The sequence below is a fragment of the Anthonomus grandis genome, chromosome 2, assembly GCF_022605725.1.
Source record: "Anthonomus grandis grandis chromosome 2, icAntGran1.3, whole genome shotgun sequence".
Classification (NCBI taxonomy): Eukaryota; Metazoa; Arthropoda; class Insecta; order Coleoptera; family Curculionidae; genus Anthonomus; species Anthonomus grandis.
Window position 1 is genome coordinate 41,439,155 of NC_065547.1, and position 27,422 is coordinate 41,466,576.

The following is a 27,422-nucleotide window of genomic DNA, read 5'->3' on the forward strand; positions in this document are numbered from 1 at the left end:
TGAGTTTTTATTTTTAGAATTTAAAAAAAAAATACTTCTAATAACGGGACATTTACAAAAGAACAAAACGAACAACAGCGCATGAACGACTGGTAATTAGCAGCCAGCGGTCGACTGTCATTTCCACTGTTAATTTAAAAGTTAACAACAAAGTGGAAGAAAATCACTGTAATTGGATAGGAACTAAAAGAGTTAGAATTAATAAGCTCTATACCTGATTTATCTTCATAATAAAAATTAGATTTTGTAGGCATTACTCAATATAAACAACCTTTCATAATCTTTCTTTCAAGGTGAGAGAATCAAGAAACCAGTGAAAAAAGACAGCAAAAACGACCAACTCAACTTTCAAAACAAACTCTAAGCACTGGAGAAAACAAGGTAAAATAAAGTAGTTTTTAGGCTTTGATAGCAGCTTAGATTAGTGCAAATGCTAATAATAGACTTCAGTGTTACCAGAAAAATGTATGAAAACCATAATCGGAACTAAAGAAGTAACAAACTACGGACATGGATTCAAAACATGTAGAGGAAAAATGACAGGGCAAAATACAGTATTTCTGATACAGTCCTTATTTCAGATGGACATTTACCAATCAAATTATTATATTATTAAAAGTTACCAGAAACTAATAACTAATCATGATTTTATGTTTATATTAAATTAAACATACTAAATAAACCAGACCATTACAGTATATAAAAAAAAGTATAGAAAATTTTATTAATTACTCTAATATGAATATGTTTTTTGTGATCTAACCTCACAAATTACCATTTCTGTCTATTATTCTTTATGCACTAATCCATAAATAATTATACTAATTTCACACTGTAAGATCTGCTCTCTTCATCATCAGATCCGGTTTCTATATTCTCCGAATCTAACGTTAATAATAGATCTAAATGATAGATCAATGTAACTGTGCAGGAATCTAAACATTCAATTTTGTTTGCTAAGTGGCGGAAGCCTTCGAATCCTTAGTATCTGTTTTACAGTAATATCCCTGCCACCATGTTATAGGGTCTATTTTACCAGCAATACTCCATAAATAGGACTTTGCAAATATTTCGGTATTGAGAGAATGACCTATTATGCGCGAATATTTACAACAGCATGAAGAGAACGTTTCTCCTTTATATGACTAATTTCAAATACAAGTTTCTTTTACAACCCAATCGAAAAAATGTTTAGCATTGTCGGATTCGAACTCGAGACTTTCTGCATTCAAATCGGATGCTATAACAATTACGTCATGCTTGCACGGATACTTGCAAGTTAATTTTCAAAACATATAAACTTTTTAAATACTCAAAAATGCACAAATATATTTTGAAAAAAACATTGAAAACCATTAAGATATCTAAAAGTTACGATAACTAAAAACAGAATGCACAACAGTACATCCATCAAAGACCATCTAAACACTGAAGAAGTTACCTGAAATACAGAACTTAAAAAAGTAGACACAATAACTCAGGTCATACTCGACAAGTACTTATATAAGCCTAAGCAAGTTAGACGCCTAATTGAGAGGCAAGAAAACCTAAAAATAAAAGTAAAACAAAGAAAGGGCACTTGGACTAATTATGTAGAGAAAACATTTAGGTATGAACGACAAATGACACCAGTAACACAGACTGTATAACTGGACCTGAATCGACGAGGTAGGAGCTGCTATAGGAGGAAATAAAGATGGCAAAACAACGGATCTGATAACTTTTAAAGTTAACGGATGACAACGGAATAAAATGGATCACAAATTTTTATTAGTACCTATAAAACTAGAAAAATGCCCTAGAGCTGGTTAAAATCGATATTTGTGACTACCAAAGAAACCAAATGCAAAAAAAACTGTGATAGTGATGTGACTTAAAAATCATCCATAAGAGCAAATATAAAAAATTCGAAGAACAAATAACACGTACACAATTTCGGTTTTGGAATGCTCTGAGTTTAGGAGAACCACGTTTTGCTTTAGAGGTGCCAATACGTTAGCTGAATGTGCTTTGTAGACTACCAGAAAGCGTTCGATAGAATTAGGCATGACGAACTTCTATCAGTGCTTAAAGAGATTGGCATAGTTGATAACGATCTGAGAATCATCAATAAGAATAAATAAGAATGGTAAGGGTGTGTCTATTCTCCGTAATGTTTAATGATTACTCCGAAGATTACTTCAAACAGGTCTTGGATGAATGTGATGAAGAGATACTAATAAACGACCAACGTTTGAACAACATCAGATGAGGAGTTTGGGTGCAAAACTTTTTCACCGAAAATAATTTTTTGACGGTTTTTGGCTCTTTGTTATCATTTCTATAGGTTCATATATTTGTTTGGAAGCAAAATCGAATAAATCCTATTTAAAACGTTAAGTAAAATTCGACATTTGGAGCAAAACCGGATATATCCAAATTTTGATAACAAAAGCGCATATTCAAATAAACAAGTTGTGCATTTTCTATTGCACTTTTCATTATCTATTCTAATAGTTGTTATTTGGAGGCTGAGTTGTAATTCCACGGACTTTTAACTCCTGTAAGACCACTCAAATAAAAGTGTTCTTTTAGTGTTTTAGTTGAATTTTGTGTATCATGAATGAGAAAATAAGTGTAAAGGAAGGAAGTACAAAAAGAAAATGTCGCAAAAGCAAAAGAGAAGTTCGTAAAAAGCAGAAGTAAGGTTAAATGCTTCTTAAAAGCATACGAGTTAACTAGAATTTTTATGTAATTTAGTGGGGAGAGGGGCTATTCAAATTGGCTCTGCTTTGTTCAGTCATCTTCAAAACTTAAAATTATGAAGGAATACCTTCTCAGACTATTCTGCGATGGATGTAGGGGGCAGAATAAGAATTCGCGTGTTATTTATATGATTATATATTGGTTTAAAAACAAATCCCCAGATAATTTAAAAAAGATAACTTTTCCAGTCCGAGGCCATAGCTTCCTTCCTACAGACCAATCATTTGGTAGAGTGGAGAAAATCTTAAAAAGACATCTAGTCATTACAACAAAAGAAAAATACGTTGAAATAGATTCGGACGTGGCTTTGGTAAAAACACTGGGCCTTGACTGGCAAATGTATAATGTTAAAGAACTGGAAAAGGTAAATTAAGAAATAAAGAGAATATCAGAAGGCAAAAGAATTCGCTAAACAAAATGAGAATGAACATAACAAAACCACTGTTAAAATTAAGATGTCTCAAATTTATCGGTTTACATCATTGGGTAATACAGCTTAGAAATCACTTCTTAAGAAGGGAAAATCAGAAGACAACATACAGCTTGGTTCGCTATCACTGAGTAATTTCATACCAGAAAAAAGTTTAAATCATTTGATGAAGGAGCATTTTGGGGAAGATTGGCGAAACAGGGAAGATCTTTTGTGGTACAAAAACCTATTTCATAGTAATAATACCGGAGCCAATGTGGATACTTAGGTACATTTTGAAACCCAAGAAGAAAATGAGCCATGCGATTGCCTGCACGAAGAAAATTCAATACATATTTAATTTTCCTTTTATTACTTTTGTCAAATACTACTTGATCTAGTTTGTTTAAAGAGAAATTAATAGATATTTTTGCTTACTATGACTCATTTCTGTGCAAAAACATAACAAAATATACAAACTTATATTGCTAATAATGACGAATTATTATTTTTTTGTTTCTTTTTATGTTAATAAATTGGTCAACCCCACTTAATTAAAGCTATTTTCTTAAAATATTACTATTTTTAAATATAAACACACAGGGTGTTTTTCGTGTTTCCTGAAAATTTTCTGAAAGTGGATATATCCAGTTATGCACGCGAACTCCTCAGATATTCCCAGATAGTCTAAAAGGCTTACAAACACTAGTGAGACGTATAACTGAAATTAGATAACAGTACGGATAAGATCTAAATATAAAAAAGACTTTTGTTTGTCTAACCTTAAATACAACTGACTATCAACCAAAGGTCAATTGAAAAAGTTGAAAGCTTCACGTATCTTGGCACCAATCAAAAACAAATACAGACAATTTCAGAAACTAGATACATATTATTAAACAATTCAAAAAAATATTTTTATATTTTTAAATAGTTTTCAAGAGAATATAAAAATTAATAGTCTATTATGATCGCTACTGTGTGCACGAAACCAAAGTGCATTTTATATTGACTATAATTTGAAAAAAAAATAAATTAAATGTCAGGTTTACTTGAATAAATAATAATTTACGCACTATATTAAAACATTATTAACCCTAAAGATTACACCATTCATTACTTTATAGGGTAGTAGAATAAAATATATAGTTTCTTAATTTAAAATTCTTTTAATATTTGATGCAGTCATCGACTTCTGGCCTCAAATTAGGGTAAGTGCTCTCTCGTTCCTATGGCGGAATTTTATTATAAAAAGGAACTGTCTTCGGGTCATTAAAATGAAAATGGATTAGAGCTAAGAAACGAGCTTGGGACGGGGTCACATAAAACTCTGGCTATTTATTCTTTTATCGGCTTTTGGCTCCGAGAGAAATATAATTTAATAGAGCTTTAATATGGAAATTTCGATGTATTAAATAAATCTGGATCTGGATGTCTAACAATTATAATACCGTATTTAAATGCATCTTTAGATAGCATTATTAACATAAAAAGTAACTGAAACTTTGAAAATGATAGGCAACGTCGAATTATACTTTAATTTCCGTCAAAGCCTATAATCGATGTTTCCAACATGAAAATTTCCCGATTTTTTTTATGAATAGAGAATAGCGATCATCAGTTTAGTGTAATTTGTTTTCTCCATAATATGTCAGTAAAGTTTATAAATCGTCGTCTTAAGAAGCAACCGCCCAATAGTTAAAATGTAATGAATCCATCGTTAAATTTGCATATTTTACAGTAAGCTTATATACGTTCGGGTATGATAGAAGCTGTATTAATTATACGTGTGGTATGCAAAACAGTTAATGCAATTTTTAGTAAAATCTTTTATTGCACGTGTGAAGAGAGATCTTATATCTATGGTTGGTTCACTCGATGAAAGACCGTATCTGGTTTTAAGAAAATCTTTGATTGGTTGAAGAAATTACCTTTCTATAAGCTTAAGATACTTGTAAAAAAAGTTCATAGTTACTTTCATACTTTTAAACCTAAGTATCGAAACGACACATGAATTTTCAAAATACCCTGTATTAATGCAAAACTTAATTACTATAAAAAAAAAACTCTTTTTATTCACCGAGTTTTTCGGTTTTCTTTAGACGTCAGGTAACTTCCTGATAAGCCAAGACAACTTAATTTAAAAAAGGCGGATTCTTTTTAATCTTGATGAAATCTAGAAGTTTCGCTATAGTAATTAAATTATAGTTCTGGCTGATGACTTCCTGTAATTTTTTTTTTGCTCGTTTTTGTAAGTAAATTACGCCTAATGACGTCGAATGGAGCTTTTTCTTTTAAATTTTAGTTATTTCAAATACTTACTTAATATACAAATAATTTCTAAATACTACTTAACTTCTAAATTTAATGAATTTCGCCTTAGAATAAGGTTGTAATTGAATATCTGTGATAGAAGCATTTAACTTTGATTCTTTTAAGAATATTTATTTCATTTTAAAAACTATTATTTTTTTAAATAAATCAGGATCTGGAATGAATCTTACTTCGATAGAATAGAATTTGGCAGCTATGATTTCAGCAAATAAAATTCAATATTTCAATCTTTTTTAAACATGATTTCATAAAGTGTTTTACAAGATTACATTTTTACAATTAATTGCAATCCTGAGTGCGAATTTCTAATAATAAAATTTTAATAATTAAAATTCCAAAATAGTGTCTAAGCCCTGGAATTCTATGCTCTTGGAATAACTTATACCAAATTTTTCTTCTATATTAATTTTTGACAAATATAGGAAAAATAACTTTTACATTATTAAATATTTCATTCTTGTATTAGGATCTGCCAGAGCCGGTATTATGAACTTCGCCAGTTTGAGAATTTGAACGTAGCATTAGCAATAACTTACTAAGATACGAAATATTTAAATCACCGCCATTTTATTTTGTGATATTGAGGAAAATTTTCGCAAATTTTTTAACAAGGTGTAATTGCAATTTTCAAATATTTTTGCATATTTTTTTATTGGCCAAGCAGAGATAAAGAAGGGGGAACAATAAAAAGATCCATTTAAAGACTTGATTGACATTAAGGGATATGCCATAAAACCGATGCGATAAATGCGATTTGTTGGTAATAAATTGGTATAAATAAGGATCTCTTAGTGTGTACAAAGCAGCTTAAACAAGACTTCACATTTAGGGTAGCTAATCCAGTCATATACAAATTTACTTTTAGTTAATGTACTTTAGGATACTCGTATAAGCCTGGTAAAAGAAAGAAAGGCCAGGAGGATATTTAACACAAAAATAATTACATCTTTCTTCAATTGGGCACACATGAATCAGTTATTTCGACACTAATTATCGTTCAGTCCAGGGTAACTAGCCATTATGAGCTAATGGCAAACAATTGCGTTTTTTATACCTCGTCTGGTTTGTCTCATTAAACTTTATATAGATTTAAATTACACTTTTCCGCCTTCGAGGAGATCTTTAACAAAAAAATGCTGCAAAATAAAAAAAGCAGTATCGGGCGCCATTAATGGTCCCAGTTCGATCCTACTTTATTTTAATAACCCTCTCGGTCTGGGTTCTTTTTGTTCTAAAACCGACATTATAACGACCCGAACAATTATAGTGAATTTCCTTGAAGCAGCCCAATGATTTGAATATCGTCGTCTTTTTACGAGAGGAACGATAATGATGATTTCCTCGCCACGGACCGATTGACTTTTTAAATTAACATTTTTTTTTCGTATTGGTTTAATTGAAAATTTAAAGATACGCTGCAAAGGACACAAAGTCAATACTTCTTTCGTGTTCATGCACAATTAATATCGAGAAATATCATTAATATTGCATTATTAGTTTTGAATTGTAGAACGATTAAAACTAACTTTAAAACATCGATTAGATCGGTCTAACTAAAGTTTGGAATAGTGGAAACTTTTGTGGATTATTAATATTCATGTTATATGGGGGTGAAAAGTACAATTTAATGAATGGTTTTGAGTTGTGCCTGGGTTTCGCTCAAAGTAATTTAAGGATTAATTGATTACGGTAGTAAATGTGTCAGCTCTGGTAACGAGTTTTTTAGATATTTATATTTATTCAATTTGGGCTTTATACTTTTTTCTTGATCATAAAGAGTGTTTTAATAATAACATAATATTTGAATTGCGCGCCATGTTTGACAGTCATAAGTCACATGATTATGAGGTGACAGGTCGAAGGTTGACAATTAGTAAACATGGAGCATAGAACACAATAGAACAACGCAACCAGAAGTGGGTTCAAAAATAACCGTAGATATGCGCTTCTGCAATTGATTTTTTGAAATTTAAGATTTGATTTTTTATGAGTAGTTGCGGTTTTGTGGAATAACAAAATTGACCTACAAAATATACAAGATATAAGATAGATACAATTTGCAAAGGCAAATTTTGAAAGTGATTGATTGTGAAAGTGAATTTATTAGACAAAAAAATATAAAGACTTTTATAATAATAAGTATAAAATTGTTAACCATATTTTGTAATATGTAAAGCATAAAGTTGTCCATTTTTCGAACGAATTTCTTGCGACCTATGGGATTTTCTTCAAGACATTTGTCTTAATTAACAGAATTAGATATCATTATATATATGAGTATATCAAATATATTTATTTGATATAGCTAGATAGCTTTTATAGATGCAGCATTATTCTCTCAGAACGTCTCTTTCAATAAATTCTCCATAGAGTAGAAGGTTTTATCAGTCAGTCAAGCAGCCTCTTTAAACATCTCTTGAAGTTCCAAGAGCCCCCAAGTTTTTGATAGAGAAGAAAAGGTGATATCCCTATAATATATGGATTATCTTGCTGACATTGGCTGAGAAACATGAAGCAACTTGCTCTGCAATTTTGACTCAAAATTGAAAAGCATTGCCGTGAAACTATGGGCAATGGCAAAAAAAAAACACACTTTATAATATACAAATTTGTCACTTATTTTGACAGGCGCAAAACAATACTATTGCTCTTTAATAAAATATGAAGCTTTTTTTTTTCATAAAATATGATATGTAAAGAATATATAAAGAAGTCAACATTTATTAGTTGAATGAATGTAGATAACGCATATTAGAGAAATGGCTACAACATCGCAACGCCGCTCGGACGCATTGTTGATTCCGCCGACGCAAGTAATTTGTACCAGTGACGTCGTCAAAAAATATTAACATAATAAATATTTATTAATAATAGATTATGCTTTAAATTATAAACAATATTACCGTTTATGAACTCTTTATCAATTTTTTAACGTACTTCATTAGAGTAAAGGTCCAATAACAAGCATTTTTATGGAAATTAAATATTTTATAATTATTATAGATTCTTTAATAAGTTTTCGTTATTCTACGTCTGTGATGACGGTTCTCCCTTGACATGACGTTGTGATAATATCAGTATTTACTTGTGAAAAAATTGGCTTAAATCACCCTTTTTTCATGGTACAGTACAAGTTTTTACTATCGTAACAGTTCACAAAAAGACTGAAATGACTCAACCTTTTTTTAACCAAAAAAATACAGAACGTCACAGATGTAAACAAAACCACAGATGTAAAATTCACAGATGTAAAGGATGTAAACAAAAAGTCATTTGTCAAGATGACATTTCGCAAGATGACATCAGCTTTTGCCTGCGCTGTTGCCATTTCAAAATTTTTAGGAGCGGTTTTAGGAATAAGTATGTTGATAATTTTTTTTTGCTTTGAAGATGTTACTTTTGCGCTTAGAATAACATATATCTATTTCAACTTTTTATTTTTAATCCAAAATCTTACATTAATAAGTTAAATTAACATTAATATACAGGGTGGTCCAGTTTCGATGGCGGAAAATTAAATGGCCGACGGAGAACGAAAAAATAATAAGTTTGCTATCATAAATAATATTCGAAAAATGTTTCGTTAAAAAATTACAGGGTGTCAAAATTCCAATTAAAAAAACCATTTATTTTTTATTTTTCTTAAATCACTTTAGATATTTTATTGAAATTTAGCACGTTTAGACAGTTAATCAAGACGCATCTTTTTGTGCAAAAATTATTATTTTATTCACCAGTGGCGTGTGTGCTGGCCGACCTTCATATAATTTTAATTAAAAAAATGATGCGTCACTGTTTTTTTTTTAATTTCTTTTTTTTTATGAAATCCTTGTTTAATTTAAAATAAAAAACATCTCTTTGCTTTTTGTCGTACTACACACTATTTGCGAGTAAAAAAATAAATTTTTATAAATGCTGATTTTTTTTTATTAAACAAAAAATATGAAAATACTAAATTTAATTAAAGACTAAATTATTCTGTTGGGTTCTAAAAAAGACACAAGAATCTGGATTCCGAAATTCAAATAAATAATGAATATAATAATGCCGGCAAGAACGCAATGCATGCATAACACAAAAGACGGTTTGTTTGTATTTTATTATGACAGTTAATTATTTAAGTAAGTTAAATTATTGCGTTGGTTAACTTATTAATTTTGCTATTGTTAACAATGTTATTAAAAGTATTGTGAAAAATGTGTTTTTCAAATAATGAATACGCTGATATTCATTTTTGTTATGGATTTTGTGATGGAAATGCGGAAGCGGCAGTTCGTGAATATCGAAGACGGTATCCAAATAGAAGAATTCCATATGCTCGCGTATTCATTAGAACACATCCAAATTTTAGGAACTTTGGTCTACATGGTAATAATGAACAATACCGGAACCAGAGAAATAATAATGAAAATCGTGTACTACGCACTTTTGATAATAATCCAAGGCTGAGCTCTCGCAAGGCAGCTCAACAACTACAAATTCCTAAATCTCAAATATTGCGAACCTTACAAGCTGACCACAGGCATGCATATCACCTACAGCCTGTTCAGGGTTTACACCCTGGTGATGCTGAAAAGAGAGTAAGATTTTGTCAGTGGCTTTTAAACTCAACAGAGAAAAATCCCGACTTTTTACACAAGATACTTTGGACGGATGAGTCTTGTTTTACAAGACGCGGAGTGATAAATTTTCATGTTTGGGCATAACAGAATCCTCATGCAATTCGGCCAAGACTACATTGAGGATTTACCCATTAATTTGAGACATGAAAGTTGAATACAACTGGATGGAGCCCCCCCACATTTTGGAATAGGTGTAAGAAACTGGCTTAATAATAATTACCCTCGAAGGTGGATTGGCCGGCTAGGGAGGAATGATATTAATGATCAAAATGGTATTGGACCAATACCCTGGCCACCCAGGTCACCGGATCTTAATCCACTAGATTTTTACGTTTGGGGAAACATTAAGGATAAAGTTTACGCTAATCCCGTATTTAACAGAGAGGAATTAATCTTAAGAATTCAGGAAGCATGTAATGACATGCAAAATCAAAATTTTGTGGTACTGGCTGCAATAAACTCCTTAATAACTCGGTGTAGAAAATGTATTGAGGTCGGTGGGCTGCATTTTGAACAACTTCTTTAATTATTAATTGTTTTTATTTTGTTATTATTTTTAAACGAATTAAATGTGTTATTTTTTTATGTGTTTTTATAAATCAGAATTTTTACTCGCAAACGGTGTGTTGTACGACAAAAAGTAAGAGATGTTTTTTGATTTAAATTAAACAAGGATTTCATTAAAAAAAAAATTAAAAAAAAACAGTGGCGCATCATTTTTGTAATTAAAATTAATTAAAATTGTATGAAGATCGGCCCGCACACACGCCAGTGGTAAATAAAATTAATTATTTTTGCACAAAAAGATGCATCTTGATTAACTGTCTAAACGTGCCAAATTTCATTAAAATATCTAAAATGGTTTAAGAAAAATTAAAAAAATTGATTTTTTTAATTAGAATTTTGACACCCTGTAATTTTTTAATGAAACATTTTTCGAATATTATTTATAATAGCAATCTTATTATTTTTTCGTTCTCCGTCGGCCATTTAATTTTCCGCCATCGAAACCGGACCACCCTGTATGTGTTGGTATATAGCTGAAAATTTCTTCTTTTGAAATAAGCTTGACAATAGAGAATCAATGAATATGTTTGTAAGCAAAACACCCCCCTTGTCTCTGTGCACATGTTGAACTCAAACAAAGTTGTTGTTTATTAATTCTAGCCTTTCAATGTTCTAAGAATTCTCAACTGCCTGGAATAAATTAAATTATTCGACCAGGCAACTAAATTAGACACTTTTAGTATTTTTTGTTTCTCTGAAAGTTTTTTAATAAAACAAAACATGTAAGGTGCTAAGGTGCAGCCTAGTTTTCTCTTTGCTTACTGTAAACGAATTGAATATGCTCATTGTGAGATGATTGACTGCCTGGAAGTAATTAAATTATTTTTCTAGGCAACTGAGCTACTATGACTTATTTCTGTCTGAGGGTGCAGCAAGTTCCTCAATAAAACAGAAAAAAACATATATGGCAATTTATTATTTTAGGTAATGAATTATATCCAATAAAGAATTATAATTTGGCTAATAAAAATGGCAATAATGCTCTTCTCCCATTAGGTTCTAAATTTTTACAACGAAAATTATGTACTTGAACTCATCAAAAATTGAACTTAAAAAAAATTAGGTTTACCTAGCAACATCATAAATGTCAACAAATAACAAAACATTACAAATTAAATATAAAAATTAAGTTTTCAAAATACCCATAGTAATATAAATTAGCAAAAAAAAATTATTTTTGTTATAGTTTTTTCAAAAATCATTAATTACGTAATATTAGCATTAAATCGAATTAAAGAAATATATTTGAAAAAGTGAAAAAAACAGATGTTTAACCTGTATATAGATGTTTAACCTGTATAGTTCAGAAGAATAATAAAAAAAATTGAATATAACAAAATGATATAACAAATATATTTTAATTTTACTGTCCCTTTTATTAGTATTATAATTATTTTTACTTCCCTTAGCAAAAATCTATAAAAAATAATACTCATTTTTCACTTTAATTCCTAAAGACACGAAGATGGTTGGAGCACATTTTTGTAATATTTTCCTTCCTACGTAAATTTGAAGTAAGAAGAAAATTAAATCTAATTTTATACTAACCTGGGAACAAGCTACAATCCCTAATAGTAAACTTGATTTCGATGTATATCCGGTTGGCCTCACCCCGATCAATATAGGGCGTCCACAGCCAGTTGTTCGCATTATTATAAGCTACATCACAGACTACGTAAGATCTCCAGTTAATGCCTTTTTGGAAGTTCGTGAAAGACTCTTCGACCCACTGAAAATTAAAAAAAAGTATTAGAAAAAAACATAAATTTTTCTCCCGAAGCACTTAACCTAATTCGAAAATTTCCGGTGTAAATTTACATTTATTTTCTTGTTTAAATTGACATAACTAATGGCTTCGGTAATACGTTTATAGTTATATCGGATTTGTAAATGTTTAGAGTTTAAAAAGGAGACGAGCCACCTGACCTGCCGCGATAGATTTACTCTTTTAAAACCGGTTCTTAAGGCGCCGAAAAACACTTTGCATATAAATTATTCTTGGGGGTCAAAGTATTTCGATACCCCCCCCATTGAAATTAGCATAACAATCGGCCCTTTTATTGTCCACCAGCGGCGGGAAACAATGGGGCTTCGATAATGCCCGAAAAAGACGAATCATTGTCAGCGAATTTTTTTTTTAAGTGAAGATCAAAGGGGAGTTTTGTTATTAAGAAGTAAAAGAAGTTTGGGATTTATAGGCCGAGTAGGAGCAAGGACCTTTTGTGTACAACCGCAGTAATAAAAATACGTATCTCTTCTTTAAGTACCTATCCGTTTCGGATCTTTGAATTACATTTTTTTTTGTAACAGCTTGAAAAAGTTGTACTGAGTTTTTACCTAATACCTTTCCTTGTATTTGCACCTTTCTTGACGCCTGTGAGTTTGAAGGATTTAACGTCATCGATGTCCATCAAGTCTCAAACATGCTCTCTGATTCCAGTAGAGATTTGAAATTAATCTGATATGTTTATCGTCCAAGCCGGCCTCTTCCAGGATGTCGATCATTTTATGATGTTGAATGCGATCAAATGCTTTTTTATAATCAATAAGACATGCATTTACATCACATTTGTGACACTGTATCTCTCGATTAGGCATTGAATTCCAAAGAGTGTCCTTCTCGTTCCAACTGCATTTGTTGTAAAATGTCTGTTTTTCGTATTTGTTGTAAATTCTTCTATAGATGATTTTAGGAAAAAATGTTAGCATATGACACAGATTATATAATGATCAGACTGATGGTCACCTGTACCTGGCACTTCTTTGTTCTAGATTCTTGAACTATAGATTCTGTTAAGGATGTTGGTAATCCAGGCGATTCCTTCATCATCCACCAGTTTCAGAAATTTAGCCTCTATGTTGTCTGACCCCACTGCTTTTTTGTTTTTTATTTGTCTTATGATCTTCATAACTTGTCGCTTTTTAAAGCATCTCTCTGCTGTTGGTATGAAACCGTACCCCAAAAGGGGATTGGATAATTTTTTTCTGATCGTCTAATTGTTTAATTATCAGATTTTTATTTAAATGTTTACTTAAATATTTGAAATTAAATTTTATTAATTAATTTTAAGGGAAAATGGTTGTTAGAAGATATTTGTTTTATAATATTTAACTCTGTGTTGAAGTCAGCTTTATCTAGGGGAATCGAGAAAAGTCTAGAAAAGTAGGAATGGAAAGCTGCGAATTTCTGGCTATTAGGGTGATTTGAGTTATAAGGAATGGTACTGTCAGTGGATGTAGGCTTACGGAATATTGAAAATTTGATCTTATTGTTTATACGTGTTAGTTTAAGATGTAAAAATATTAAAGATTCGTTGATTTCATTTTCAAAATTAAAATTAATGCATGAGTGTAAAGAGTTTAAGAACCAAATACTAAATCAAAAATATATTTAATTCACATAACATCAATACTAGCTTTCAAACTAAACATACATTAAGATCCTTTGTTATCAACTGTAACTCAAAAGCCTGGAATAAATATATTATTTATTCAAATGCCAATAAAAAATTAATATTTTTTAGGAGTTAATTCTTACTTAATTTTTCAAGGATTTTATCAACTCAAAGATGCAAAACCAATTTTTTCAAAGTTACACTTCCAGGGACTCAAATTAGTTAGTATTTCCCTAGAACAGACATTTGAATGAAACGCACTTATATGAAGATCTTGAATTAATTAAAAAGTTAATCTAGGATTATTAATAAACACTAAATTAATTAACTCAAAAGCCTAGACTAAGCTTTTAGTTAAATTAAGTGCCTGTAATATTTTCTTATAAATCAAGTGTCTATCAATAACCCAAAAGCCTAAAATAAGATTTTTATTTATTTAAATGTTCATAAAAATTAAAAACGAAAATAACGAATTTTTGGTTTTTTTTTAAAGTAATTTTGAAAAAGTTTTTATTTTTATTAAGTATTTTATCAGCTCTGAGACTAAAAAAAATTACTACAAATTTGATTATTAATTTTTAATATTATGGTAATAAAATTAAAAATTGATAATCAAATAACTTTTAAAAGATCCAAGGTTGATCAACTCAAGGATTTTCATTTTACCTTAACCTACGACTCCACTGCAAGTATGGACTATTTCTTCACTATAATAATATACAGTGCTTTTCTTTGAAGTCCCCCCCCCCATTTATTTTTTGAACGGGTCAAAAAAAATGTTTGAAACTTGGCATAAGTAAATTGGTCTATAGATACTATTTTTCACTGTAAACTAGGTAGTTGTAAATTCCAAGATGGCGGCTGGGCGACATCTTGAGAAAAAATTTTAAATAGAAAGGGGGGTCGTGTGGTACCTCATTTTAAAGGTCTCAATGAGTACTTTATAACCCTGAAATATTAGACCCATATCTTAACTCGTTTCAAAATGGCGGCCTAATAAAAAAGTATTTTTTTTTATTTTAACGTTTTACATTTTTATGATTTTTGAATAGGTAAAAATCAGTGTACGAAAATAAATGCGTCACTATTTTATTTTGACATAAAAACGACAGTTCTAAATGTCAAAATAACACATAAGCGCCATCTTGAATAAATGCATTAAATAGAAATCTTGTGTTACCTCATTTAAAAGGTTTTATTGAGTACTTTTAATATTTATTACATGGACTCGGTGGACTCCGTTTTGACCTGTCTAAAAGTAACAGCCAAAAAAATACACTGTTGCGATTTTATTAACGTTTTTAATAATAATATACAAATAATTTATAATTTTTGAATTTTGGATTTAAAGATTAACTTTTTGGTTTCTAAAGACTTACTGAACCGCCCTCGTATGTAACGTAATATTATTATTAAAAACGTTTTTTTAGTTTAATTTTAATATTGGGCACGTTAATCTACTCACGAAGGAGAAATCCTATTACTTCCACTGAAATTGCATTTGCAAATATTTCAATCACGTGATTATAAGAGGTTATTTGAAAAAAATTACTTTTACTTAAAACTGGCAACATCGGAATGGGTATGTTGATTAGCCGTTAGCCTACATAACAGCAGTACTACTAATATATTATACGTTGTACGAGTGTACAACTGGTCAATTTTACCAGTCTGGGAAGTTTGTACTCATTTTATTACCTTTACTGGAATTGCATTTTAAAATATTTTAATGACGTGATTATTCGAGTTATTTTAAATATGTTACCTGTTACTCAAAACTGGCAGCACTGGAATTGGCGCGTTGACTAGACGTTGATCTACAGAACCGCAGGTATATTACATGTTACAAAATAATGCAAAAGGCTACTTTTAAAAATCGACACATTTACTCACAAAGTAATCATTGAAATTTCTAAATACTACAATACAATAGAGTAAAAGCATATACACTTTTTTAAAATTTCTTTTTAATTCTTTATATTCTCTACTCAATATTATTCTTTCAATTCATCTTCCTTTTAATGCTAATGATATAAAGAGATTATTCTCTTTCCAACAAACCCTAAAATCGCCATCAAAAGGGCAAAAAATATAGCGTCGATAAATTCCCTATAATAAAAGCTGACCGGGGGGTTCTTGTCACGTACATAGCAGTTAATCTGCCCGGGGCTCCGGGAAACTTAGAAGCTTATAACGGACATAAAAAAAAATAATATTATCCTCTCCTACGCCTACCGAAGGAAATCTGTTCGCAAACAGCGACTCTTCGGCTTTTTATGACCTTTTCGACCCCCCGGATGGGAAACGATCCCTTTACAAGTTTTTACCGAATCTTGTAGCGCTCCTGGATTTTATACAGTCTTTATAACTTTAAATTTGTTATAACGTTTATCGTATACGTTATTTTATACGTGTTATTTTGCCTCCGTAAAATGATATTTTTTGGTCAAATGTGTATTTATAGTTGCATATGCCACATGGAAAACACTCCTGGATATATGTATTTTATACTAGAAACCTATGTAAGAAAAATGACACTTTTTTCAAAAATTGGGCTACTTGTTTATGTAACTATTTTATTGTGTCGCCATCTAATGTTAATTTTTTTTAAAATGACTCCAATTTTATTTAAAAAATTACCCAAAAACTCGAGCTTCTTTTTTCAATTAGACATTCAGTAGCAAAACTTTTCATAACTTCATGAATCCATTATGGGTTGTTTCTGCTTCCTGTCCTTCGCTAGCTTTTTCCCTTTTTAATATAATAATATCCTTTCAAAATCTCACTTTTATAGTCTAGTGCAATATCGGCACTATAACTTAATTTAATTGATATACAATTTGGTCCACTCTTGAAGATGTATAATGCACTTGCTGACTACCGAGTTGAGAATATATACTCGGCCATCCTATAAGATATCTACAACCATCTAACAGCAAGTAGTGTAAAAGTATATGAGAAGACCGATAAATCTGAGATACAATGTTCAACAGACGTCTGTCAAAACTGACATCTGCCTCACATAAAGTTGATCTGAAAATCAGCACAACGAAAACGGAATTCATAACAAATCTGATTCCTAGATAAAAACTTCTGGTATAGAGAAAAGAGATCATCCAAGTGACAATTAGTTATGAAATATCTAGGTCATGAGATCAGATAATCAAATATGTGAAATAGACCGGAGAATTGGACTAAAATGGACAGCTTATGGGAAACTCAAACATATAATTAAGTCAGAGATGTAATTTTCGTACCTTAAACGCAAGGTTTTTGATCAATGCAAACTGCCTGTCATCCAACGTTAATGAAGAAATTAGTAAATAAAGTGAGCGTTATACAACGCGCCATGAAACATTCTTTATTGGGAATTACAATAAGGGATCGAGTGCCCAATGAAACTATACGATAGAAAATCGGGGTTTCAGATGCGATAGAGCGAATTACTTGAAGTGGAGTTGGGCTCCATATGGACCAAAAATGTTACATGAAAAACTATTTAACTACTAAAAGAATTATGGAACAGCGACACAGAGAACAAGCTTTCAGAAACCATGGACGACCACTAACCAGATGAACAGATGATATAAAATGCATCTCGACAAACTGGATTTATGTTGCTTAGGACCGGAAAAATTGGAGATTATTGAGAGAGGGCTATGTTTAGCAGAGGACCAGGCAGGCTCTTTGATGATGATGGTATTACTACATAACTCCATGTGTACGACAAGGAAGGCTGTATACCCCTAATGAATGACACAGTTTATCCTGGAAATTCGCAAATATACTCGATTGTTTAACGTAAGCATCCGCACTTAGAAGTTTCGAAATTGGTAGTAAAAATGCGCTTATTTGGGTTCTTGATAATTTAATTACCAATTGAGAGCGAATATATAATACAAGGAATGCATTAACAAGAATTACACGCCGCGAAAATGTGTAAATCTGTGATTTGCTAATTAACAATACGTGTAAAATAAGGAAAACTATATGGGAACTAATAAAAAGCAAAAGCCGCTATGAAAATGGACACACTTAATAGTTTATTATTCATTGCCTACGTGTGAGACAAAGATAGCTGAATGCGTACTAATTAGATTATTCGGTGTAAACATGCGCAGGGATAAATTTCAAAGTTGACAATGAATTTGCGCAAACATGGATACTTGTCTTACTCAACTGTATATTTCGTAATTAGCATCTTGTGTAAGACAAAGAAAGCTATATGCGTACTAACAATATACAAAGTTTGGCTTTGAAATTAATAGCGTGTGTAGGACAGAGAGAGCTGGATCCGCACCAAATTACCATGTCAACTATCAAAATGCACACCAGAGACAAAGAACAAGACGCGCAACTGAGCCTAAAAATTTATCCCATATATCTCTTTCCCTTTATCTAGTCATTTTAATATACCAATATCCTTTTTTAGCATTACGGAAGATGAAGCCACTGTAAATGAACGTTGTCAAGGTACATACACTTTCGAATATATCAATTGCCATCAGTATTATCCTTCTTTCTCTTTTCTACAGTTAATGAAGAATGATAGTGATAATGACTTCTCTTGTCTGTTTTTGATCTGACAATACCGCATGAGATGTCGCCACTGACGCGAAAATACATAGAAATAATTTTTTTTCCTGTTTTGTGATTTGTAAATACGAATATTAGCAATAGGAATATTGTCTTGTATTTTGGATTGACTTGTTTGTGTAGTACTGTGTTTTTAGAGTTGACCGTTATAAGGGACTTTAGCTAGCAAATAGGGAAACATTTTGTGCTTAATAATAAACGGTATAAGGTAACCCAGTAACTCTTAAAATTGGTGGGAAAGTTGTATTTCTATGAGGCTATTTTTAAGTATTGTCTTGTGCAAATATCAATTAATTTATAATTATTTAAATGCTATTATTTAGGCAAATTCACTGCCAGATAGTAAGTGTATATTTAGCAAGCGTTTTATTAATATAATGAATTAAAATAAGAATTAGCTTGAGTTAATTTTTTCATCAATGTCCGGTGTTTATGTTTTTTGCAGCAGGATTTTGTGAATTTATTAGATTTACATTTAGTAGTCTATAGAAAAATTATATCGATCATTGCGTTCATATCCATATGAATGCAAGTATATCCAAACATATAAATATAACTGATTGTTTTTTGAGATTTGACTTATAATTTTATTAAAATGTTTTATCTTAAAGAATCATACAAAAAAATGGTTTTATTTTTATTTCTTGGTAATATGACAAGATATTGAAACAAAGTGGAATACAGACAATATTTAGTTTAAATGCTCAATCGTATACAAAATTCATTGATCCAGTGCCAGTTTTTTGCTAATTTGTATATATTTCGACGCCACTCTAATAAATATGTCAAATGTATTTTCGTTAAGAAGTGTAAATTATTAAAATAAACAAACATGTCTCACAAAAGTAGTTTTCATGTTCTGATTAAAAATCTATTTTCTTTATGAAACTTTGACTCTAGCAATGGTTTAACCTTCATATGAACTTCTTCTCTTAAAATCAGTTTCTCCATAACCAATCAAGAGTCCTGGAACAAAAACGTAAACACTATACGTTAATCTCCATAAATCAGCTGATCCTGAAGAGCCTTAAATTAATTCAAATTTCCCGGGCAATATCTGTCAATATGTCTCTTGCGCCTTCAGCTTCGATGACGCTAAAAAAAGACAGATATATGGATAATAATTTACTGTTGACTTGCGCGTCTCGTTTTTTGTCTATGTGCACACGTTTGGTCACACGATCACTCAATTGATTAATCTCTAAATGACATCGTTCGGCAAATTTTTCTTAGTGGCACCACCTAGCGACTTCTTAGCATCAAGTTGTTTTCTGTCTGTTTTTTTAATAATATTTCTATTCACGTAAACTCTTGACAATAAAATAGAGAAAGACAATTAGCTTTGCTACGACCTACGGCCATATATATTGACACAATGTTAATAAAGGCGCCGGTAATCCTATTAACTTATAATGGCCGCCAATAAATTCTCATTACCCTATAGGGACGCATGTATCATACGTTTTCCCCCAGAAACGCGAAAAGATTACATTACGAACAATGCCTGGATTATCCCCCCGTGTGTCTGCCATCAGGAAAAAAGTTGAATCCGGTAATATTTTCATCCCAGGGTGAATCAGTGATTGCGGGGTGTGTTAAATATTTAATGGGATTTGTCAGATTGGACAGATGGTCTTAGATGCGATGTCCTTTTCAAGGTTAAGCTCATAAATCGATAAGCAAAAGTGGCAGCAGCAGATCCCTTTTTATTCAAATTCACAAGTGAACAGCTTTCTTTTGCGAGATTTTCATCTTAAATCACCCCTAACAAGAAACTTTTGTATATATATATGTATTTTCCTCTATCTACCCTTCGGTCTCAATAAAACAATACGTCGTTTTTAACATAACAAAGGAGCCGGGGAACAATATTTGAATTCGGGATTAGCCCAATTTAAATTTTCGCTGCTACTGCTGCTGCTGTTACGGGCGCCTCCTCCTATCGCCCCATTCTTTGAGCCTTTTTCTGCTGAAAAAAAAAATTCAGGCTTGAGGAAAATGTGAAGATGCGCTGCCAGACGTAGGGAAAATACATGAAACTTTTTGAGGAAAACTTAAAGTTGTTAAGAACAGAATTTTTATTTATTTCAACGGTGGAAGGGAATATTTTATTATAATCGAAAGACGGAATATACAAAACTTCTTTAATCAAGCTATTGTTGTCACTGACTCTGGAAAGTTTTGAAATCTACTCTTAATTATAATAGTCATAATAATAATTCAGCAAATTTTATTATTTACCCTGAGCTATTTTTTAACTATTAACTTTTCTACTTTACAGACTTAAAAACTAAAAACCAAAAAGTTAGACAAATTCGGAAAAGGAAAATTAAGCCAAATGGAGAAAAATAATGCTACCTGATACCATCATAGAAAAAGTATCAAGGTATCTCGGTAAAGATCAACCATTTAATAGAAAACAAATAGCAAAAAAAATTTAAGATCAACAGTGGCTTAATGGGAAACTCGAAAAACAGCTACAGTGAGCTGCTTGAAAGGTAAAGGGACGTTTAAACAATACTGTCAACAGTTACAGAAAGGCAACAGACAGCAATGTTGCTTTAATTAAGGGCAAACTTAAGGCATTTGCAAGAGACTTGCCCAAATGTTTTATTCAATAAACTGTTTTACAAAAGCGAACAGTGAAGTATATGTACAATGCTGCGGTGTGTGACACATGTAGACCTACTGGCTTGTAGCTTAATTTTAGACTTGATGAATTAATATCCACACCAAATTCTATGCAGATAGAGGCTTTTATAAGTCAAAGAAGAACAGAAATCTTGCATGGCACTATTCAACTTTGGTAAGGTCTTTGATCTGTTATAAGCGAAAACGCATTATTCTGGCCTTTTAGTAAGCACTATACAATTTTTTTAAAATTATTATAAAACTCAGAGTTTCAGACGGTCTCTTGTGGAGTACCACATGGATCAGTCATTTCATCTTTGTTATTTTTAATTTATGATATATATGAGGAAGTCAAACATGTCACTTTACAACAATATGCTAATGAATTGGAAATCTATATGCGAATAAACGAGGAAAATTCAAACGATACAAGACTCTCCCATATCGGATTTAAAGAGATACCATAAATACCTGAGTTTTTCAACCACAAAATAACTCTTCCCAAATAAGCAGGTAACACTTTTAACAAAATCGTTTTGGAGTAACGTGGCTTCTGAATCGAAGAAGAGTATCAGTTATTACACCTACCTTTTTAATACTGCCTGAATAAGTAAGGGAAGTGTCACCAAACTTAATAGTTCAATTGCTTTGAATGCTGGTCTGTCAATTCTTTCGCTCAATATCTGAATATAGACATTCTTCAACTAAGTCAGTATTTTGAGGATCAAAAATGTGTACAACTTGAGTGTTGTCAGAAAAAAATGTATCTCAGAGTTAGCGAGTCTAGAGCATTGATATTCACGCAACCAAAATAGGCTTAGAAATGAGGCAATCCTGATCGACTACATCAAATGCTTTGGCGAAGTCTAATGCAATTAGGACGGATGCTCGTTATCTAAGGCTCTAAGTATTTTATTAGTTACATTCAAATGGACATTAGTTTCAGATAAATATTTGCTTAATTATCTGTGAATTACTTTTTCCAATAGTTGAAATTAAAAGTAAGACACTTATAGGTCACAAATCCTGAACTTCTGCTGGCAAAGGCTTTTAGGAATAGGACACATACACACAACCGATTAAGCAACTATTCACAATAGGGATAATATGGTTTAAGATCACGGGAAAGCAAAGATTCAACATACGTATAGAGTTATACCCTCATCACCAGCAGCATTTGATTTTACATCACTATGTATTATTTGGATAGTTATCTACAAGAGAAAACCCAAACTCTTTATCACTAAACTTGTGATTATGGTAATAACTAATTTTGTCAATCTGACGCTATATCGATAAATCTCATTTGAACTTACACAAAAGGGATCCAGGCAACTCGCCGATATGTTTGTAACTCTGGTAGGATCATTAATACGCTGGTCACATACATAGGAGTGCAATAAGTTAAAGAACTAGCTAGCTAAGGTTTCTAAATTTAACAAAGCTCGGTAAGAAGGATCTTACATTTTAATTTAAAGCATTTCGAACAACTGAGACTCTCCTCCTTACAATATCACCTACCTACACTTGTGAACTGATATGCCAATGTACTTTTTTATAGATACTCAAAATCATCCCTTACCCAAGACCGGTTGGGCCTCAAAGGCATTAAAAACCAGTGTATTTTTACAAAATTTAGATTATCTTAATTGAAAATCTCGACGAGGGTTTTGTCTGCGCGCACGATTTCCACCACGGCGCGCTTTAATTTGGATCTAAGCCCGCAGGATACCTCCGGACGGAATTAGGATATTGTTTTCAGTTATTTTTCACTATAAAATGAATCATCTAAAATAATACTGGGGAGCGGAAATTGACGGGAAACCGAGATATAACGTTTGTTGTTTCTGGGAATTAAAAAAAAATTATATTGGGGTTGGTTTGAGAAATACTCCCGCAAAAAGACTTTTTTTTCTGATTTTAATTTAAAAGTAATTGTTTTTTTTTTATTAAATTTGGTCTATTATATTGCTACAGGCGATGCGCAAAACGTCAAATTGGTCTCTCTCCTCCTGTGGTTTCTCAAAGGTTCTTTGAAAAAGGTAGTCGTCATTTATTTTCTTCATCCATCTTATCATTTTTTTTTCTAATTTCCTCTCTCAATTATTTTCAGTAAAGACACTTTCAAACTGCGCAATCTCAGGAAAGTGTCAATTTGTTTTCTCCTCGGTATACTGTAAACATTACCCAAGAATTTAAGCAAGCGCGGGTGAGTGTCCAGCACTCAATAACGTTGCCTGCAGTTTGTTCTTTTGGCACTTTAATTGCCGGTGTTCGGTTAAAATAAGGTTAGAAACAGGCAGAAGGCCTATGTGTTATTTAGCCTGTCTCATGCCAGGTGCTTCTGTCCATCATAGAAGGGTCTACCGCTACACATTTAGCTAGAACGATTATGGGTTCAGGCCCCACGGCCGTTTCGCAGATCTCAGTCTAGCAAAGGAGTCCGCTCCCTCATCTCCAGCATGACCTGAGTGCCCAGACAAGAACCCTACAGCCCTGCCTTTATCAGTTCCCCCGAGACTTTTATGCACTTCAATACGATCTTGGAGTTCACCTTTTCCTCCTTAATAGCAACTCTGCTTACTGAGCAGATTAATACGACGTGTTGCAGTATCTGCAGCTTAGGATTTCCTATTCACATTTTAACACGACTCAAACTACAGCCTCGGAGACGGGCTTATAATAGGGAGCAATAATCAAGGAGATAATTGCTCCTTGTTTCATCATATGTACTGATATAAAGTAATTTGAAGAAGCGACGCTTAATTAGACCCAACATTTATAGGAACTTAGAGACAGCTGAGGAACATATTATTAATTGTTCATCAAGAACAACCTTAAAATCCTTAGCTTGAGACACAGAATCCAAAGGAAAGCCTCTGATATTGTAGACATATTGGATTGGCTTACTACGACAACCAAACGATATCAAATAATACTTGCCTATGTTCAATTCCATTCTATTGTGATCACACCAATGTGCATAAGGATCCAAATCAGACTGGAGCTTTAAGCAATCATCTGTTTTATGTAGAATTTAAAATGATCAGCAAACATCAAAAAGTGAGACTTAAGAAGGCAAGAAGTTATACTGTTAAAATACATATTAAACAGCAAGGGCCCAAGATGGCCCCCTTGTGGCACTGATGCGATGGTACCTAATGGATCTCCAAGGACTGATGTCCCAAAATACGCACTATTTGATTTCTTCCAGAGAGGTAGGTTCTTAACCAACCAAAGACTACCATGAATATCTAATCTCTTTAAATTATGTAATAAACTCTCATGGTTGAAGATTTAAGTCTGGTCTTAATACTCGTCTATAAAGCAGCCCTTTAAATTAGCAAACAGTCAGTTGCAGACCAAGTCCTCAAAGATCTTTGGAATACAGCCTATCTATTATGTAATGTTTTATTTTTCTATTCCTTATGTTCACTAACGCTCCATTGATATTTCATTACTTTTCATTCAACTTCTTTTATTCATATTTTTTTAAATTCACATTACTACTTTAACGCTCACTCTCCTGGTTTAATTATCCATGCTTTCTGTTGACGGTCCGTCACTTCTCTGATTGGTCATGGATATTGATAGCTCAGGCGACAGGTGGGGTCGTTATTGATTGAGTCGGTACTGCGTCCATTTTTCGACGACTTGTTCCCGTGTTGCAGGTAGGAGCGCACGTAAAATGCCAGTTTTTTTTTTATTTCCGAAGTTTGTGAAGCAGGAAATGGCCAATATGGTTTATAATTTATGGTCCTTAATCTTGTTCCTTCAGGGAACCGTTTATTTGATAATTCTGGTGCAATTTTCTAGTGCTGAAATCTACCTAGTAGCGAAATCATAATTTGAATGTTACTTTTGTCAAACTTATTTTATTCATATCAACATTATTCATATTTTAATTTATAGCAAATTATTAACATTTATCAGATTAGAACATGAGGTGTGTACATATCTTTGATGTAAATATAATTTGGTTGCATTGTTGAGATTTTTTTTTGCCTCTTTAAATCTACCTTATCCATGGTCATTTAATTGTTAATTTAAACCTATATACCAAGACTTTTTCTTAGTTTTCTTTCATTAAAAAAAAAACTAAGTAGCGCCCTCTTATTTAATAGTTATAATCAAGTATAGATTTTTTAATAGTCAGTCATAAGTGAACTTTCGAACAATCCCAAGCTTCCAATAAATCTGAGCTACCGTCTGCAAACTCTTGGCAAAATAGTAACACTGTAAAGTTAACGCCACAATTGATTAGTCTATAAATGGAGATCTGAATTATCTCCAGACTGAAAAACAGGTGTAATAAAACTGGACTTATCCAGTAGCAGAGAAATATACCAAGTTTAGGCAAGTAGTTGATGATAACAAAAAGTGGACGTGCCAGACATCCAATTTCGAAAGGTTTTTAAAAGCTGATAATGTATGTATATAAGATGATAATATTATAAGAGAAGCCACGTCAATCGGTGAGGACACACTCTGCCAGTATAGACTTGGGCAAAATACTCTGCAAAAAAGTTATCAATTTCGCTACCAGAAGAATCCTTCAAATCATTGAAGTGAACTACAGATGGAATGTGGAATTCTTTTTTCCACCATTAACAAACTTTTTTACTATTAGACCTTAGAGATGACTCAGTAAAGGTTATGTAGATTTGATAGAAATATATAATTTACAACTTGATCTTAATACAGAAAGCTGATTTTAATGTTTATAAGAACCTGTGGAAAGATATTTCTTATAGCCCTTCATTTTTCAGTAATAGAATTTTTAATTATTTGAGGAAACCAAATGGGATGGGAATTTTTCTTGTGGAGTAACAAATCCCATTAAAAATTCTTAGCATAAGAACTTGCCAGTCAGTATGAAATTTTTTTTAAAAAACGAGCTTCAAATCGAAGAGCAAAAGTAAGTGAATCCACAGACAATTGCAAGGAAAACTCTCCTATTTTCTCCAAACTGAAGAAACCCAAATCTAAAATCTTATTATTTTTCATTTCTAACCAAGTTTAGCTGATACAGATGGTAGGAGTATATAAGTGAAATAACCTGAATAGCCCCCATCTCATCAGGAGATGACAATGGAGATAGAAGGGCTAACGAAGCAAATTTTTCTCTGGACCATTGAGCATCGGGAGGATTAAAATCTCCCAGGACACAGACCCTGTTATTAGGAAACTTCTCAGAATGTTTTTCCAGGTCATCAAAAAACCCAATATACTTACCAAATTTAGTTTGAGGAGGAAAATAGGCTGTTGTTAAACCAAACAGGTTACCATGGAATTCAACCTGAACAAATAAATGTGTTACTAGCAAGTAATGCTCTACTAGTAAATGACTAAAGTATCGCTATCAACCCGCCCCCTCCTCTTGAACACTAGTCTGAGATGTCCTGACCCTGCGGTATACATGGTAATCAACCATCTGTTGTAATTCGTGATCTAAGAACTCATTAGACAACCATGTTTCGTTAAGAATCAAGATGTCATTAATAAAATATGAGACATTTTCAAAGAGCAATGGAAAAGAGGAATCAAATCGATTTTGCAATACAAGAGGTATATTGGCATTTTGAAGTAGTAGTGGCTACCAAAATTATTCATTGTATAACAAAGTGATTACTGACTTGAAGGTCTAAAATCTCGAAAAGTAGAACAAAGAATATTCTTGTGAAACAAATGGCAGCATTTATAATCGAGAGTCCGATCTGGATATTGGATAATGATCAATTAAGACTCAGAATCTGTTGGCATTGATAAATACTATTCATGAAAAAAACCTAAATGGCTTAGAAACCGGCAAAACTATAAAAAAATTGAAATTTATAAAGGAAGCGCTTACCGATGAAAAACTGTTTCAACCCTCCCCACCCCAACGTGCCCATCTAACGGTCTTTCAATTTTAATAAATTGACGGTATTGACAGCATGTCAACCGTTTTTATTACCTTTCTAACGCCACGCTCGATAACATCATATATCTAATAAACGCCCGGACACAAACAAGACTGACAGAAGTACAACGCGCACCCCACACGTATTATTGTATACACGAGGTGTATATAGGGTCAAAAACCAAATAAATAACTGTCAATTTGTCGACTTTCTCCCAGTT

The 27,422-nt window shown here is 32.0% G+C and overlaps 1 protein-coding gene across 11 annotated transcripts in view; it reads right to left on the minus strand.

The window, feature by feature from the left end:
• The window catches only part of LOC126750645 (ephrin type-B receptor 1-B), a 515,677-nt gene that overhangs the window by 54,781 nt on the left and 433,474 nt on the right, over positions 1 to 27,422 (minus strand). For all 11 annotated transcript variants that reach the window (XM_050460308.1, XM_050460307.1, XM_050460306.1 and 8 more), the window contains one exon: positions 12,226 to 12,406. In XM_050460308.1, coding sequence (XP_050316265.1) covers positions 12,226 to 12,406 — 181 coding nt within the window. The remainder of the gene's footprint in view (positions 1 to 12,225; positions 12,407 to 27,422) is intronic.